The sequence below is a fragment of the Calonectris borealis genome, chromosome 7 (assembly GCF_964195595.1).
Source record: "Calonectris borealis chromosome 7, bCalBor7.hap1.2, whole genome shotgun sequence".
Lineage (NCBI taxonomy): Eukaryota > Metazoa > Chordata > Aves > Procellariiformes > Procellariidae > Calonectris > Calonectris borealis.
The window spans coordinates 28,521,889-28,537,507 of NC_134318.1; the positions used below are offsets into that span (position 1 = coordinate 28,521,889).

General features: G+C 47.0%; 1 protein-coding gene across 4 annotated transcripts in view; it reads right to left on the reverse strand.

Moving 5' to 3' along the window:
* Positions 1-8,926, reverse strand: part of LOC142084321 (ligand-dependent corepressor) — a 54,248-nt gene extending 45,322 nt beyond the window's left edge. Inside the window, exons 1-2 of one of the 4 annotated variants that reach the window (XM_075154849.1) lie at positions 8,739-8,926; positions 1,180-1,430 (exon numbers count right to left, since the gene is read on the reverse strand). In XM_075154849.1, the coding sequence (XP_075010950.1) occupies positions 1,180-1,430; positions 8,739-8,831 (344 nt within the window). In that variant the 5' untranslated portion in view covers positions 8,832-8,926. Of the gene's footprint in view, positions 1-1,179; positions 1,431-8,734 lie in introns of all 4 variants that reach the window. The other 3 variants (XM_075154851.1, XM_075154850.1, XM_075154852.1) reach the window with 3 other exon arrangements.
* Between the last annotated feature and the right edge of the window lie 6,693 nt (positions 8,927-15,619).

The window sequence follows — 15,619 nt, forward strand, 5'->3', positions numbered from 1 at the left end:
CTCCTCCTTTTCTAAAGGATAAAAATGGAATTACTGCTTTAAGAAGATTGCTTTTAAGTTTTCTTAGGTCAGACAAGGAAATGACCTCCATGCTTTCCTATTCTCTTGCTTTTGCAGAGCAAAATGGATGTTATTAAGTCTCCATCTCTGCAAAAAGTTTCTTTATACAAAGGATACAACAGCATGTTTTCAGAAATGCATCTAGATATCATGATACAGCATCACCTAGAAAGCAGTTTTCATCATTTTTGCCATAATTACGAATCTTAACCCAGGACATGACGAAACTTGAGACAAGGTCTGCTATAACACTAGCTTACCTTCAACTTGTTCATGAAAAGGACTGCCAAAGAAGCCAAGAGCCAAGCAAGACAGTTTGCTATCAGCATTTAAACAAAGCCAGTAAGGTCTAATCACAATCCATTTTGTGTATTCCAATACATTTATATATTTCTTAAGAAGCCCAGGACAGCAAGACACAAGGCACAGGCTAAGAGAGGGCTCTTCTGGCCACAAGACTCCCTAGCTGAAGCGTACAAGCACATTACTCTGTGGCTATCCCATGACGAAGTTTCAAAACTGACCCACACGGTTATCCGCACACTAAGCTCAGGCAGAGTACGTAACAGCTTTGTGCATATGAATTGCTGCAGAGAGTTTAACAGCAGCAGGACTAGCCTGTCCTTGCAAGGCAGGAGGCTGAACTCAAAATCTATTACACAGGTAATGTAGCAAGCTGCTGCCTGTAACATAGACACAGTAGCAAAGGGAGCCAAACAGCTACAGACTAATGAGTGATACCTCTAGGTGCTCAGGAGAACAGGGTGAAGAGCATTAGTGTTATGTACTGGCCTTTTTAGAGTGGGGAATTGCAGGCTGTGGGCTGAAACTTTCACATCCTTTTGTTAGTGTAACCAACGAAAAAAGAAATCAAGAAATGAAGAACTCTATAGCTTGACTACCTGTTCCTGGTTACTCTGTCAGTTACTCTGTCAGTTACTCCACTTCCGAAACATGACCACCACCCTAACCTAGTAACAGCAGAGGAGGGCGAAAGACCACCGCATCAGATAGACTCATCTACGCAATTCTCCAGCTAGATAGTGAAACGTCTGTACTATAAGCGTACGCAAAAAACGTTCAAAGAAAACGAGGAAATTTTTCATTAGTAAACTCAACTCAAGAGTTAAGATTGCCTGGTGGCCTCTGATGTCTTTCCACACTGCTGGATTCAGTTTCTGAAAGCTTCCTTTGTTAACGAATACTAGGCTCTTGTCCAGTCCTCTTTTCTCCTCCTCTTCTCCCTCCCATAAAATATCATGGTCCTCAGGGCATAAGGAACATCCTTTGTCTCCCTGCAAGTCTTCCCTGTGCAGCCACTTTGCCATCGCTTCTGGAAAATGCAACAGGAGTACCATCTTTTCTCTTCTCTGTAAGAGGAGTGGAAAAAACAGATGGAGACATCATCTAATAGCAATTTTACTACGTAGGAAGTGGTGTCCTGCAGAAATATTGAAACACCATTACCTCCACTTCATCTTTCATGTGCCGGCAGTGTTGATGTGTAGCTTAAATCTCTACTCAGCTTTGAGAGCTGAATTTTTTTGTCAACTCACCATAAAAGAACACACGATACTACACAGCATACAAAACAAACTAAATCTGAGGTAAAAGGTAAATGACTTGAAGATGTCCAGAGAAATAACAGTACAGCATTCTCCAAGAAAAAAAGAAAGAAGTTGAAGCTCTCATTTCCCAAAAGAAGCTGAGGCCACATGGATTTATCAGAAAGAACTGAGGAACCCCAGAAACCTGCAGAGATACTGGGGAGAGGTGGTGTAAAGCTGCAATTTATTAATAGAGGTACTGGACGAGAGCATCCAACATGGTTGGGAAAGCAAAGCCCATAGTTCATTATCAGGGAGAAAGCATGGTATAATCCACAGTGCTTTGAAGAGGGAGAATGAAGCAATCTTCCTGCTACTGTAAGTGAACACGACGCATGCAGAAATTAGCACTTATTCAGCAAAAGACAACTTGGATCTGTGCATGTGTGACAATACCAGTTGAATAGCCTCAACTCTTCATTCTCTGCCTCTTCATCCCCTGCAGATGTTGTAGCAAAGAAAAATGATTGTTTTCAAGTCAGGTCTAGTCAGGGAACCGATTCACCAAGCTGCCACATATAGTTATTCCAGCACAGAGGGGACTATTTAAGCCAGCTTAGACAGCACTGCCGTCAAACATAACCACAGCCTGTAGTGCAGTTACAAGACATAAGATGCAAACCAGAAAACTCCCTGCCTTTGGAGAACGCTATCCTGTTCTCTCCCCTTCCCTTCACCCCACAGACGTGATCCTATCCAGTGCTTCAGATGAGCTCTCCTCTCATCTCATTCCTAGCTAGGATGACTCAAGCTACTAAGCATCACCAGAAGATTAGCTGGTTTTGCAGAGTCTTCTGTCAGTTTAGTAAAAACAAGCACTACCACCCCTTTTGGTCATAGGTAGAGCCTAGATTGGCTCAGCCCATCCCATCCAAACCTGCCCTCAGAAAATCCCAAAAGTTTTGTATTTCTCAGGGAATTAGAAATATCCATCCCAGTAACCTTCAAGAACCAAAGCTTCATCCTCTTAAGAGTGAAAACATATACATGGGAAGATGAGGAAGAAGATTGGAAAGTCCCGTGTAAAACACTGCAGTAGTGTCCCCTCCGCCCCAACCAGTATGACAGGTCTACCTTTCTTTAACCCTATTAAATGCCTGTTTTTCCTCAAACCTTGCCTAAATTGACTTTTAGGAAGTATTCTCACTGTTATTTTACACTAGCCATGAAAGAACACAAGTTCTCAGACAAAAAAAAAAACCCACCAACAACAAAAGAACAAAAAAACCAACCAAACAACAACAACAAAACCACATTACAGTACTTGTCTGGATGTAAGATAGCCTAAGATGGCAGAGCATTAAGCCATTTAAGTACTATGCAATAAGGATTTAGACAACTGAGCACAAGAAATGGGATTGTGTATCACCCATTCTTAATTAAAATGCAGTTATTGCATTTTCTGTACATAACAGTATTTAGATTATCATCAATATACAGCACAAACTGTCAAAAATGGCTTAAAAAATGGGAACAGTCCTTCAGGTACTCTTTTAAAATGGTGCCATACCACAAAGCTGTAAATATGTAGTATATACATCTCAATAAAAATACTACAAAGATTTTATCTAGGTGGATTTGGACTATTTCCTGCACGCACAGAATGGATTACCATAATTCACTCTGAGAAGTTCTATTGAAAGTGAATGAACTCTGAATGTCATTACCTCTTTGCTAAAAGTTAAATCAAAAAACCTTATACTTCCTGCAGGATGAACATGTCCAAGAAGGAAACCTCCCACCTTGCAGTGATAGTTATTACTTCATACAAATTAAAATAGATTTTTGTTGAAATGCGAAAAAAATCAAGTGCTTTAGCCTAGTCCAAAATTTCGTGTTGCAGCCACCAGAAGAACTCAAGATGGTATAATACGAGTGATTACCAAGATTTTTTTTCATATGCTTTTGTTGGGTTGACATTGTCCCTGTCAGGGTAGAAGTTATTCTTCATTTGCAAATAGGGAAACAAGAGCGAATCTGAAGTGACATACAGTGAATCCAAAGAGATACTTGAAGCAGATCTAGATTTGTCCCCCGCAGTTCAACTTCTACTGTTCTTCAGATGCACACCATCTTTCCACACGCATTTAAAGTAAAGCTAAATATCAAGCTGTAAATTTCACTCCTTAGAACTAAAGATTTTTATTTTTAAATGACAGCTGCTTCAATTTTTTTCCTGGCATAACTTTGTCATAAAAGGGTAATTCTCCCTCCCTGTATCCATCCTGCCAACAGGCAAAAATGTTTGTGTGTAGACCAGATCTTCTTGAACAAGCCTTCAGCTACTGTACTGTAAAGTTTCTGTACAATGGATTTATATTAATTAAAAAAGCCGCAAGCTGCACCTACATTACATGCAGGTTGAAATAAAGCAAATAGTACCACTTGGACATTTGCTGGGGACATGGCTGGGGGCTTATCTAAAACAGATACCAGTTTAGAATAGCCCTACACTTACACTTTTACTTTAGCACCTACTTTAACTTGCTTTTTATTATTGTTTTTCATCAACATCGGGGCTATATAAGCTTTCCCATTTTGGAACAAAGACATACAATCTGCCCTTTGAACTAGAACTACGTTAAACACTTGGAGACTCAAGCCTCCTTCCAAAACAATGAGATAACACAGCTAACTGTTTGGAAGCAGCAGCTAATTCATATCACGCACAGGCTGGAACTATACCCAAGCAATAATCAAGATAAGAAAGTGTAATAAAGATCTCAGAATTATTCAACTGTTACACACCTTCTCTTGATTAATATTAGCTTCTAATACTTCCTTATGTATCATATTTCTTCCACAGGACCCACGCTTTAGTCCTAAGTATCTATGGTCATGGAAGACCACCACAAATTAGCACACAGAAACAGTTCAGGTACTTAGATTGCACTATCTCACCAGCAACAACCATTTTAGGAAGGAAAAAAAAAAAAAAGAAAAGAAATTACTTCAGCTTATTTTGACAGCTTAAGAGTAAAATCAACAGCTAAGCAGCATCTCAATGAAAAAATGACAGAGCTCAAGATGATTGGAAATCTTATGTGAATGTTACAGGTTTTCCTTTTAAATCATCATTTTGCTCCCAAAACTAGGATCACTGCTACATTCCCTCCCTGCCCCCACCCAACACAGGCTGTAATTCAGTCAGGGAGTCTCTAAGAGTACAGCTAATATTTAACAAAGGGCCAAGCATCACCAGCTAGTAGAAATGCATGCGAGCACCTCAAACTATCACTCCAGTAACCACACAGCATTGCAACGCTATTAGTGCCTGTATAAAAGGTGTCAGGAGGGCTTCAGGGATCTGCGGGTTCTCTCCTCCCTCAAACTCCCCATTCCTTAGCTGATCTGACCTCATCAGCCATTTCCAATTCAGCAAGTGCCTGAACAGCAAGTGACTGGAGGCTGGGAGAGGGGAAAAAAATAAAATTTAAAAAAAAAAAAATTACCACATACATTTGTCTCTAGGTATCTGCTTTTGGCCACTGAAAAAGATGCTAACACTCAACATTGGTACAGAGAGCACATATGTCAGCATCAAATAGTTATCACCTGGTATTATGTCTCTAGAATCAAAGTCCTGCCAGGGCATCAAGACACTGCGCACCACTCCCGGCTACCCTCCCACGCTGTGGTTCAACAGCCCGGTGCATCTCACGGCAAAGAGAGCTTAGACACCCCTTCTCCACACTTCCCTCCACCTCCGGGCCACGGCATACTGCTCCCTCAATTGCATCACTACGTCAATAGAACTGTTCGGGACTTGTCCCCCACCAGCCGCGCCACCTCCCTCCCACAAAAAAGAGGCTTGAAATGCATGATGAGGAAGGAAGGTTTAAGCCAGATCAGTTCCCTGAGCTACCTCCCACAAAAAGCTGTGCTGGCACAACTGAAGGTGCAACTCTGTGACAGTTCAAGACGATCTGTGTCTCTGTTGCTGCGTTCTCACTCTTTTCCTTTCCACCAGCTATGCATTCTCACCCTCTTCCTTGTGCTAGCACTGGTATTTGCTTGACCCGACAGTGAGCCAGTTAAGTGAGCTATACTAGCAAAAAATTATTCTACTTCCTCCAAAAGATGATGTTTTCTGCTAGCATAGCTCCCCTGAATTGGCTCCCCGTGGGCAACGGTGGTCCTTCAGACCTCCTGTGTTTTTGCTCCCCTGAAGAGTACAAGCTTAGTTTGACAAACTGTCATGAAGCCACAGTCCAACAGAGCAGCCTATTGCAGAAGCAAGAAACAAGAGGGAAAAGTGAATTACTTAAGCCATTTTTATTGCCAAATGCACTAGTTCAAACCACAGTGTGGTATTAGAATGACTTTTCAGGGAATGATGCTAGCACAGAGAATCCCACACACCTCAGATTTACTTTCGGAACTAAATATGAATGGGTATTTCTGAAGTAACAAGAAGGATTTTCCCATTCTTTGCTTCCCCATATTTATCTATCAGTATTTATTGAAGGAACAAATTCTTAAAGACTTCTACAAACGGACAAGGTGAAACAGAACGCTCCATCATTTAACAGGTCAACTACCAAATCTCAAGGAACATTGTCAAAACTCATTTAAAAAGACAACAGAGATGTATTTGGGGAAAGGGGTTAATATCACAGCATAATTTCAGCTGGACATCCTGGGCTAGTGCAATAAACCTTTTATAATGCTATGAAAAAATATCAAAAACAGAAAAGGTAACAATTAACACATTTATATGACCCAACAATTGATGCAAGATCCATACTAGGAACAGGGCAGGTCCCGAGATCTCATAAAGCTGATCAATTTGAGGTTGAAACTATTTATGACATAGTGCCACCAAGATAAAAGTCACATAGCACTGTTACACTTTGGACTTTTTTTTTTTTTTAAATCGTTTTGTACTTTACCTCCAAAAAATCCCAGTCAACTCTGTGCTTAACAGTGTTCACAACACCTTTTGTTAAATACAGAGGGACTTTCACAGAGGGAAATCTTTTGGAGGAACAAAACGTGTATCAAATTTAAGCATGAGGAAGAGAGATGGAAGGAACAGAGGAGAAAGCAACTTCTCCAGGAGCTGGCAATTTAAACAGCTTTAGGGAAGTGGAACAGGGTGTGTATAAATGGGGATGGCGGGGGGTAGTGGTGGTGTTTGTTTTAAGTTTTAGCACTTAGGGTTGCTAAGAACTTTAATAACATAGTGTTTTCCTTGAGTCTGGAGGTAACACAAACTTCTCTAGCTACCCAAGATTTTCCCAAAGGGTCGCATAATGAACAGACGCAGTTCTTGCATTTCACCCCAACACAAGATCTTCAACAGCAGCTTTGAAACTGTCCTTTTTTTTTTCCTTCTTTCTTTCTTTCTTTTTATCCCCCCACATTTACTCCTCACAGCTATCTGGTTAAACTCTGAGCAGCAGGACAGCTCCTCTGGAGGACTGAAAGACCCAACAACAAAGCAGCAGGGACCGAGAGGAAGGCAAGATGACATGCTGCAAGTAGGGAGTTCAGAAAGGACTAGAACAGGTGATCCCCAGCAGCCGAGGTAAGAGGAGATGAGAAAAGGAGATAGAAGTAAAATAAATCCGGTTCAAGCAGAGGTGGAAGCCAACAAAATGTTCCTAACATAGCAAAGCTAGAACCAAAATAAAACCCCATAAACTGGATCTAGAAGCATCAATAATTGGTTGGAAAGAAAAACCAGCACTTCCGTATAGAGGCCGAGTTTCTCAGCAATGTATTGCCCTTAAATTGCTTTATGCTTTAAACAAGTTAATTGCTCATATTAATCTGGAGTTAACAAGCATCTAGCGTATACTTTTATATTACAGAAATTTAAACACTTAGATGAAGCCAAAAATATATACGGCAGCAGTTACAACTCCTGGTGTAACCAAAAATGGTGTTTCAAATCCCTGATAATGAACTAGGATGCTGAGCTAACTGACAATAAGAGGTTTAACTCTGCACACAAGGAACTAAAGTGAATCTGTGAGTGTTATTACAGATTACCTACGCTGAGCAGTCACTGGCAGATTATGGCCATATTTGCATATTTAAAAATAAAATGAGGATTTGTGCTCAATTAAAAGCAGGAGGCCAAACAAGAAGAGACGTACCAGTGTTCTGGTTAGAGATTTTTAAGATTATGCTGGAAGTTCATAGTCTACTGTTGTCAAACCTATTTTACTATCTTTGCAGACACCCACCGAATTCCTGGTCTAGAGCTGGTGTTTATGTGTATTTTGGGACCCGTAGAAAAGGCCTCCATTTCTCACCAGGGAAAAAGAAATGGGCAAAATCTGTATTTTGAATGGAGAAAGTTACTCGAGATGAAAGGGCATCGGGGACTTCTTTTTCAAAAGCCCCAAATATTTGATTGCAAGGAGCCTGCATAACAACAAACGCGCACAAGAGAGGAGGAGGGGAAAAAAAGGGGGGGGGGGGGAGAAGAGAAAAGCAATCACACATCCTTTTAACCCCCGCGGCGCCGCTCCGCATTCCCGGCGTCAATCCGGCACCCCGATTCACAACTTTCCGCCGGCCCCGCCGCCGCGCTCCCCCCCTCCCCGAGCCTCCCCCCGCTGCTTCTCCCGCTGGGGCGCAGGGCGGGCGCGCCGCGGCCGCCGGCTCCGCGGCCTCCCTCCCGCCTCGCCTCACGGCGGCGGGCCGGGGGCAAGCGGGCCGGGCCGGGCCGGGCTCGCCTCGCCTCCCGTGGCGGTGGATGGGCAGTGACAGGCCGGCCGCTCCCCGCCGGCGGGCGCGGCCCCGGCCCCACCGTAAACAAGTTTGAAGGGGCCGCGGCCGGGCCGGGCCGGGCCGGGCGGGGAGGAGCGGGCGCGGCGCTGACAGGGGCCGCACAAAAGGGCAGGGCAGGACCCCCCTCCCGGCTCCCTCCCCGGCGAAGGGCGGGGCCCGGCCCGGCGCCGCTCGCCTCACGGCGGCCCGCGGCGGCGGGGGGAGGGGGCGGGCCCGCAGGCCGCGGCGCCGCTCGCCTCACGGCCCCCCCCCGGCGGAGCCTCCCCCCGCGGCCGCCGCCGCGGAGCCCGGCCCGGCCTCCCCGCCGCGCCGCCGTCCCTCACCTACACAGTGAATGAGCTTGTGTCGCCACGAATCGAGCTGGTGGCGGACGCCGCGCCTCTCGATGGAGCACTGCTGCCGCCCGCACGGGCTCGCCATCTTCTGGGCGGCGGGCGGGGGTGGGGGTGGGGGCGGCGGCGGGCACGGCCAGGGGGGCAGGGACGGGAAGGAAGGGCCGCGCGCCGCGCCGCGCCACGCCCACCCGCCGTCAGCGCCCGCCTCGCCGCGCCACGCAGGCGCCGCCGGCCCGCGCCACGCCCCGCCCCGCCCCGCCGCCGGCCCCTTCCCGCCGCGCGCCTGCGCCCGCCAGGCCCCCACCCCCCCCCCGCCCGCCACCTGCCCGCACGTGCGGCGCCGGTGCACCCGCCCGCTGGGGGGCGCTGTCCCCCCCGCCGCCTTCCGTCGGGGAGCGGGGCAGCGCGGCCTGGCGCCGTGCCCCGGCGGCTGCCGCATCCCGGCCGGAGGCTGCGGTCCAGCGGGGCCTGCCGCCCCTGAGCGGCCGTCCCTCCCCTGAGGGGATGTCACACCCCTGAGGGGATATCACACCCCTGAGGGGTCACCGTCCCTGAGGGGATGTCGCACCCCACAGAGGTCACTGCCCCTGAGGAGACATCCCACCCCTGAGGGGTCACCGTCCCCTGAGGAGACATCCCACCCTGAGTGACTGTGCCTCAGGGAACACCCCACCCCAGAAGGGCCACTGTCGCCTGGGGGGGCCACATAGTTTTCCGTCAGGAAGAGTTGAAATCTCCTCATCCATGCCACGGTGTAGTTAAAAACACCAGGTCTGTTGGTGGCCATGCTGAAAAGGAAAAGCACTTGGCTGCGATGGCCAGGAGCCCGCTCGATACTGATCCCACAGTGACCTGGGTTTAGCGGTGTCCATTTACCCTGCAGCCTCACACCACAAGAAAAAAGACCTCCCTCCATCATGAGCTCAGACATCGTAAGGGGCTCGATGATGCAATAACACCGTTTCTGATAGCAAGCGGTGAGCACGTTGATAGGCAAGGGAAGGTGTGGTACTGCCCGGTGCCTGCGCAGGAGGAAAACATTGGCACCAGCTTTCCGCAAGCTCGGGGGACGAGCTCGGTAAGGTGAAATGTCTTACCCCAAACCCTGGCGCAAAGCCAGAGATGAAGCCCAGGACTTGTGGCCTTTATTCCCCCACCCTAACCACCGGAGCCATTACCCTCACCTTGCTGCACACGATTAGGGAGTTTGAAAGGCGGAGAGGTCAAAGCTGTCTGTATGCAGATGTGGTAGTAGGATGTCCAGATAAGATATTTCCTGCAGAGGTAGAGAAGTGTTTAAGCTGCTGTTCAGGTGCAGTCACAGCTGCAGTAAGCCAGTTGTCCTATTCAAAGGGAACTCCAAGAGGCACAGAGCAGGCTCGTGGTGCATGTAGGTAGGAGAGCAATGAGCCTGTCCTACAAAAGGACAGGCTCCGTTTGGCTAGTCCAGCAAAAGGAAGGCAAAACCGAGGTGTGATTGCTCTGCCAGTGTAGTGGGGAAGCTCCGGTGGGGAAAGGGTGTAAATTCCAAGAAAGGGACAGAGCTATCTGAAACCCAATGGTAGCATAAGGACAGATTATTAATTGGCTCTTAATACCTTCGTGGAAAAAGCCAGAGGATGGTTTCTAACTGTAGGAGGTGGAACTTCCCAGAGCAGACAGCAACCAGAGTAGCAATAGGCAAAAGTCCATTTCAAGATGCAGCTTCTTTTTGAAGAGGGCAATGTGAAGGTTGTTTCCATGAGCAGAGCAGGCAGGTTTAGTGACCAAGGAATCCCAGTCCTCGTTTGAAAGCCATTGGTGGTGGAAAGAAGGAAAGCATGACCTATGGAGAATTCCTCTGCTACAAACAATGGGAAAGCTCTTTGGGCACCTCTGCTCAGGAATGATCCCCTTAGCTGCACCTCACTCCAGTTGTTGGTGATATCCTGGTCTTCATTCCACCCCTTTTTCAGTGTGATGAGCCATTGGAGTCTACGCGTCTTCATTTCCAGAGCCCTTGCGTTGGCAGTGGGGAATCTTCCTTCCACTCAAAGTCCAGACATGCCTCTTGCTAGAGACAGTTCAAAAGTCTGCTAGGTGCTGTACTAACCACAGAAGAAGTGCTTCGTCCCCGAGAGGTAGATGATCTAAACAAGTAGATGATCTAAACAAAAGGATTGCAACACGAATGCTCTAGGCTCCAGCAGGGAACTCTGTCTGAAATCTGGATGGTAGCTAGGACAGCAGGTGGACTAGCTGCTAGAGAGGCTAATGGTTGCTGACCTTGCATCTTGTCAGTCCAGATACACCAGGACTAGTGCCTTGCCCACTGTGGTCTTCATGAGAGCCTTCCTGCAAATTCTTCCTTGCAAGATTCTTCTCTTGCTCCGATGCCCGCAAAATAAATTTGGTGATGTAAGCTTGCTGGCAGCATGGCCATCAAGCTGTTACTATCTCCTTGTTTCTTCTGCACTCAGTTTGCATCCATGTTGTGACAGGCAACTGGGTCATATGATGCCGGTCTTAAATTTAACAATCTCCATGTCAGAGCAAGTTTGGTTTCTTGCTCCTGCTAACTCCTTTCAGGAGGCTGCCCCCAAATTTCCCTTTCCTTAGTGGCTGCCGATCCGCTCCTAACATACCAGCGGCCTGTTGTTCCTCAATCCACTTACCCCCAGGCGGTGCTGAAATGCTTTTTAAAGCACTTTTCTCTTTTTTTCCCAGCCTTCCCCTAACACAACTCTGTGCACACCCTCCACGTGGCCATCCTTTTTCTAGGGTGGACAAGATAAGTTTCCGTAGTTCCTCCTTCTGTGGCAGTTTGACTATTGCCCAGATGGTATTAACTGTCCTTCAGACTGCCTGACCAGTTTTGAACATACTTTTCTTGAGCAAGCATGAACAGAATTACGTATGCTTTTCCACAAAACGCGCCTGCCCTCTGGAGAAAGTACCTTCCCTGAAAGTCACATCCTACAACTTTGACTCTTGAGCCTTGGTGGCTTTAACTGTTTTGGCTGTGCCCTGCAGCTCTATCATCTGCCCTGGGGCTGAAGGTTAGCGCTCCCACAGCAGAGCTAGCAGGAAGGAAGCGTGCGCTGGCTGGCACATCTCACTCACTGTGGTTATATTATCTCTAATCTTGACCCCCAGCGCATATTAATAGAGACTTCCAGTTTTGTTGTTCTCTTTTTTGCAATCCTCTGTTCTTAGACTGATGTTTAGATAGCAAACTCTTCGAGATAGCCCCACGTTTCTATTCTGTGCTGGTGCAGCACCTACCAAAAAGCTTCTGATCTCTGACAGGGACACGTATGAACTGTCGTAAAACAATCAGTAGGTGAGTATGAGAATTAATTCATTTTCCAAACCCTGCTGCCCCCCCAGGGCTAATCACACTGTTAGTGTGATAAATACCAACAATTTGGATTTCTTACCCACCGCCAAAGCAGAGAAGACGACGATGAGGAAAGCATGAACCAGAGGATCCAGTACATAAGGCAGGAGAAAGTGCTTGAGAGCTAGAGAATCATAGAATCATAAAGGTTGGAAAAGACCTCCAAGATCATCGAGTCCAACCGTCAACTCAGCACCACCATGCCCACTACACCATGTTCCTAAGCGCTTCATCTACACGTCTTTTAAATACCTCCAGGGATGGTGACCCTACCACTTCCCTGGGCAGCCTGTTCCAAGGCTTGATAACCCTTTCAGTAAAGAAATTTCTCCTAATGTCCAATCTAAACCTCCCTTGGCGCAACTTGAGGCCATTTCCTCTCGTCCTATTGCTAGTTACTTGGGAGAAGAGACCAACACCCAGAGGAAGGGAACAGTCCTGTAACCTAAAAAATGGTTTAATTCCACAGGCCTCCTGTGGGGAAGGGCAAACAGAGGGTCAAGGTCCACTTAAAAAAAGGGCAGCAACATCTGAAATTGCTAGCCAAAACTTTTGTGTTCAGAGGGATGGAGAAGAAGGGTGTAAAGAACAGTGGGGCTGGCCTCAGGAGACCCAGCAAGAGCGACAGCTAAGTGAGCAACCACCAACATACCAAGGCAATGGCAGATCTGACTTGATCCCAGAACTAGGCTGGACTGGGGCTGTTACACCAGAGCTTGCACCATGCTGCCACCAGCACCACCGGACAGTTTTGTTCAAACAAAAGTGGATCCACCATTTTCTTGGCCAACACCACCAGCAGGCCCCGGCAGCCATTCCTCTGCTCGCTCCTGCAAATGTCTCAGCACAAACTCTCTAGCTGGGGTGGAGCTTCGGCCTCCCCCCGCTTCCCCACCAGCCGTGAGACTTGCTGCAGTGGGAGCGTTGTTTTTCCCTTGTTTCACAGTGGCTCCCCTTTGATGTTAATTGTTTGCAGGCAAAGCTTAGTGGAGAGCGTAGCTGCTCTCTGGTTCATCTGCTGGTTACTACTGAGCTGCCCAGACCAGTGGAGAAAATGCTTTGATGTTAATGAGCTGCAGACAATTTCACTTTACACCGAGCAGGGCCTGGCATCTCAGAGGTAAGACTTTCAAGGCAGATTCTACAGCAAGTCTCTCCAACATCCGTTTTGCCATAGGAACAGAAAATATGCAGAAAGACATTAGAGCAGAAACCTGTCTTCTCACCCGGTCTTGCACCACACACGGTATCATTAGAGCCCCAGAGATGCCAGAGACAGGGAAGTAGAGGGAATAAAAAATGGCCCCATCGAATCGCATGGCCTTTATAGGATTCGGTGGAACCAGCACCACAACCCCCCCCGTAAACTGCCTGCCCCTCTGGTCCTGCAGTACGAATACACAGAAATGGGAGAAGGCGATGGACCGTAAATTGCTGATTTGCAAAAGCCTCGTTCCTGTATGGCTCGTGCTTGAGGCAACCCCCTTCTGAAAGTGGCACCTTCTCCATCAGCACAGCAGATGTCTGAACGAAGTGGGCCAGCTGCAGTGAAGTGCGACTTGCACAGGCAGCTTTGGACTATCTATCCTCTTTCTTAAGTGGATATGCCAGCAAAACACTTTTCTGTAGATCTGCTACAGGCAGCAGCACACTGCCAAGTGCATGCAAACCTACAGGTCAGCGATGGGTCCCCTCAGAGGCAGGGTACAAAAGAGCACATAGAGGTGTTGCAGCTTCCCAGGGTTCAGTCAGCCCTTGTTGTGGGCCCCGGACAAGGAGGCTGGGACTCCTCCCTAGGTAGCACCTCACGCGCTCGAGGGAGAGCCCAGATGAGGCAGAGCTCCTGCTGTGGAGGGATGGTGTGGGAAGCAGGGACAGGTGAGAAAGAAATCTGCCCAGTGGAGATGTGGGGTACTGCAGACTCAGGAAGGCAGCATTGAATCACAAGTACAAACAAAGACAAGTGAGAAAAAAGACAGAAATTCAATTTTGTAACCCTCTGCCAGTCATCAGCAAATTATATTTACCATATCACACAAACTCTGCTTCTATCCACACTTTTGAATGAAGAAGCAAGCGACCCAGTCCTCTGGGGAGTCCCCAGCCAAGCAGAACCAAACACAGACTACGTCCCATCAAGTAGAGCAACAAATGAGACCTCACTGAAGGTTAAGGAGAAACGTGCCTTATTCTGAGGAATGTGGCTTAATTCCAATATATTGCCTTTGTTAAATGATTTATAGTAACAAGAGAGAGATATTATCTTCTCCGTTTTCTCGCCAGGACAGGATTGTTCCCTGCAGCAAACTTTGGATTACAAAGGTAAAATAATGCAAGCCAAGACTGAATGCTTGTCCCAGGCCCATTGCAGGGAGGAGCTCACACAAATGTCTGTACTCCATCCTACACTGAAATAAAACCTAAACAAGGTAGAATTTTTTTTTTTTGCCTGGAATTAGAAAAAAAAAGAAGTGAAATCATAGAGGAGACCATGACTGATCACAGGCCAAGGAGACAACACTGCAGTTTGGAAAGTCTATCCAAGTCAATGGGAAGAGACACAAAACTAACCTTTAACAAGGCATTCAGCATTTGCTGTGCAGCAAAAGTCACTCCCAAAAGTCACTCCATCCAAGCAAAGCTTACGGGCCATGTTTTGACACTATGGATGCAACTGCACATCCAGCATCCTGCAAGAGGCGAGATGGGCAGATGAGAGGCAGCCAAGTTGAGGACAGCGCAGAGCGACGCACACCAGGATCCACAGATAGTGGGAAGGGAAACATCGTAATTTACACTGCTGGGCAGTAGTCTGCAAACCACCATGGAGCACACGCAGGATGGATGAAGAGGGCAGCAATCAGATCCCTTTTTCAGAGGCTTCTAGTGTCACACGCAATAGCAGCTTCACTAGAGATGGGCAGACTATTAGCCTGAAAGCAAAGGAGATATTCATGAAGTTTAGGATGGATTTCACTGCACAAGACAATGTGTTGTCAGTAATTGTAATATTAATGTAAATAGAAAGCAGTAGATTTGGAAGGTTGACAGGAATAATCTGGGGTTTACAGCAGGGAGTTTATCCCCATTAAAGGAACAGGAAAGCTGGAGCGTTGAATAAATGGACTAGAGAAGATCACCTTTGTAATAAAAGGAAGGGTGCATGCAGCAAGGTGAACATTAGGTCAACCTGTAACTGTTTTGAGGGGATAAGGAAACATTCACCTGAAACAAGGATAGAACTGGAAGAGCCGAGCTGCTGCAGCAAATACGACTCGAGATAGTTGTTTTGTCTTTAAGCAGAGGCTAAATGTAGATAATGCTATACCTTCAAAAGTCTCAGGATGGGTTAAAAAACAAACAAAAAAATCAAGAATGGGGATATTGTAGGAAGATCATAAATAAAGCCCTTCGTTTACACACAGATGCCCTCCAAATCCAAATAAATACATACAAAACCCTCAAGATGAGTGTTGCTGATCCAGGGTGTTTTC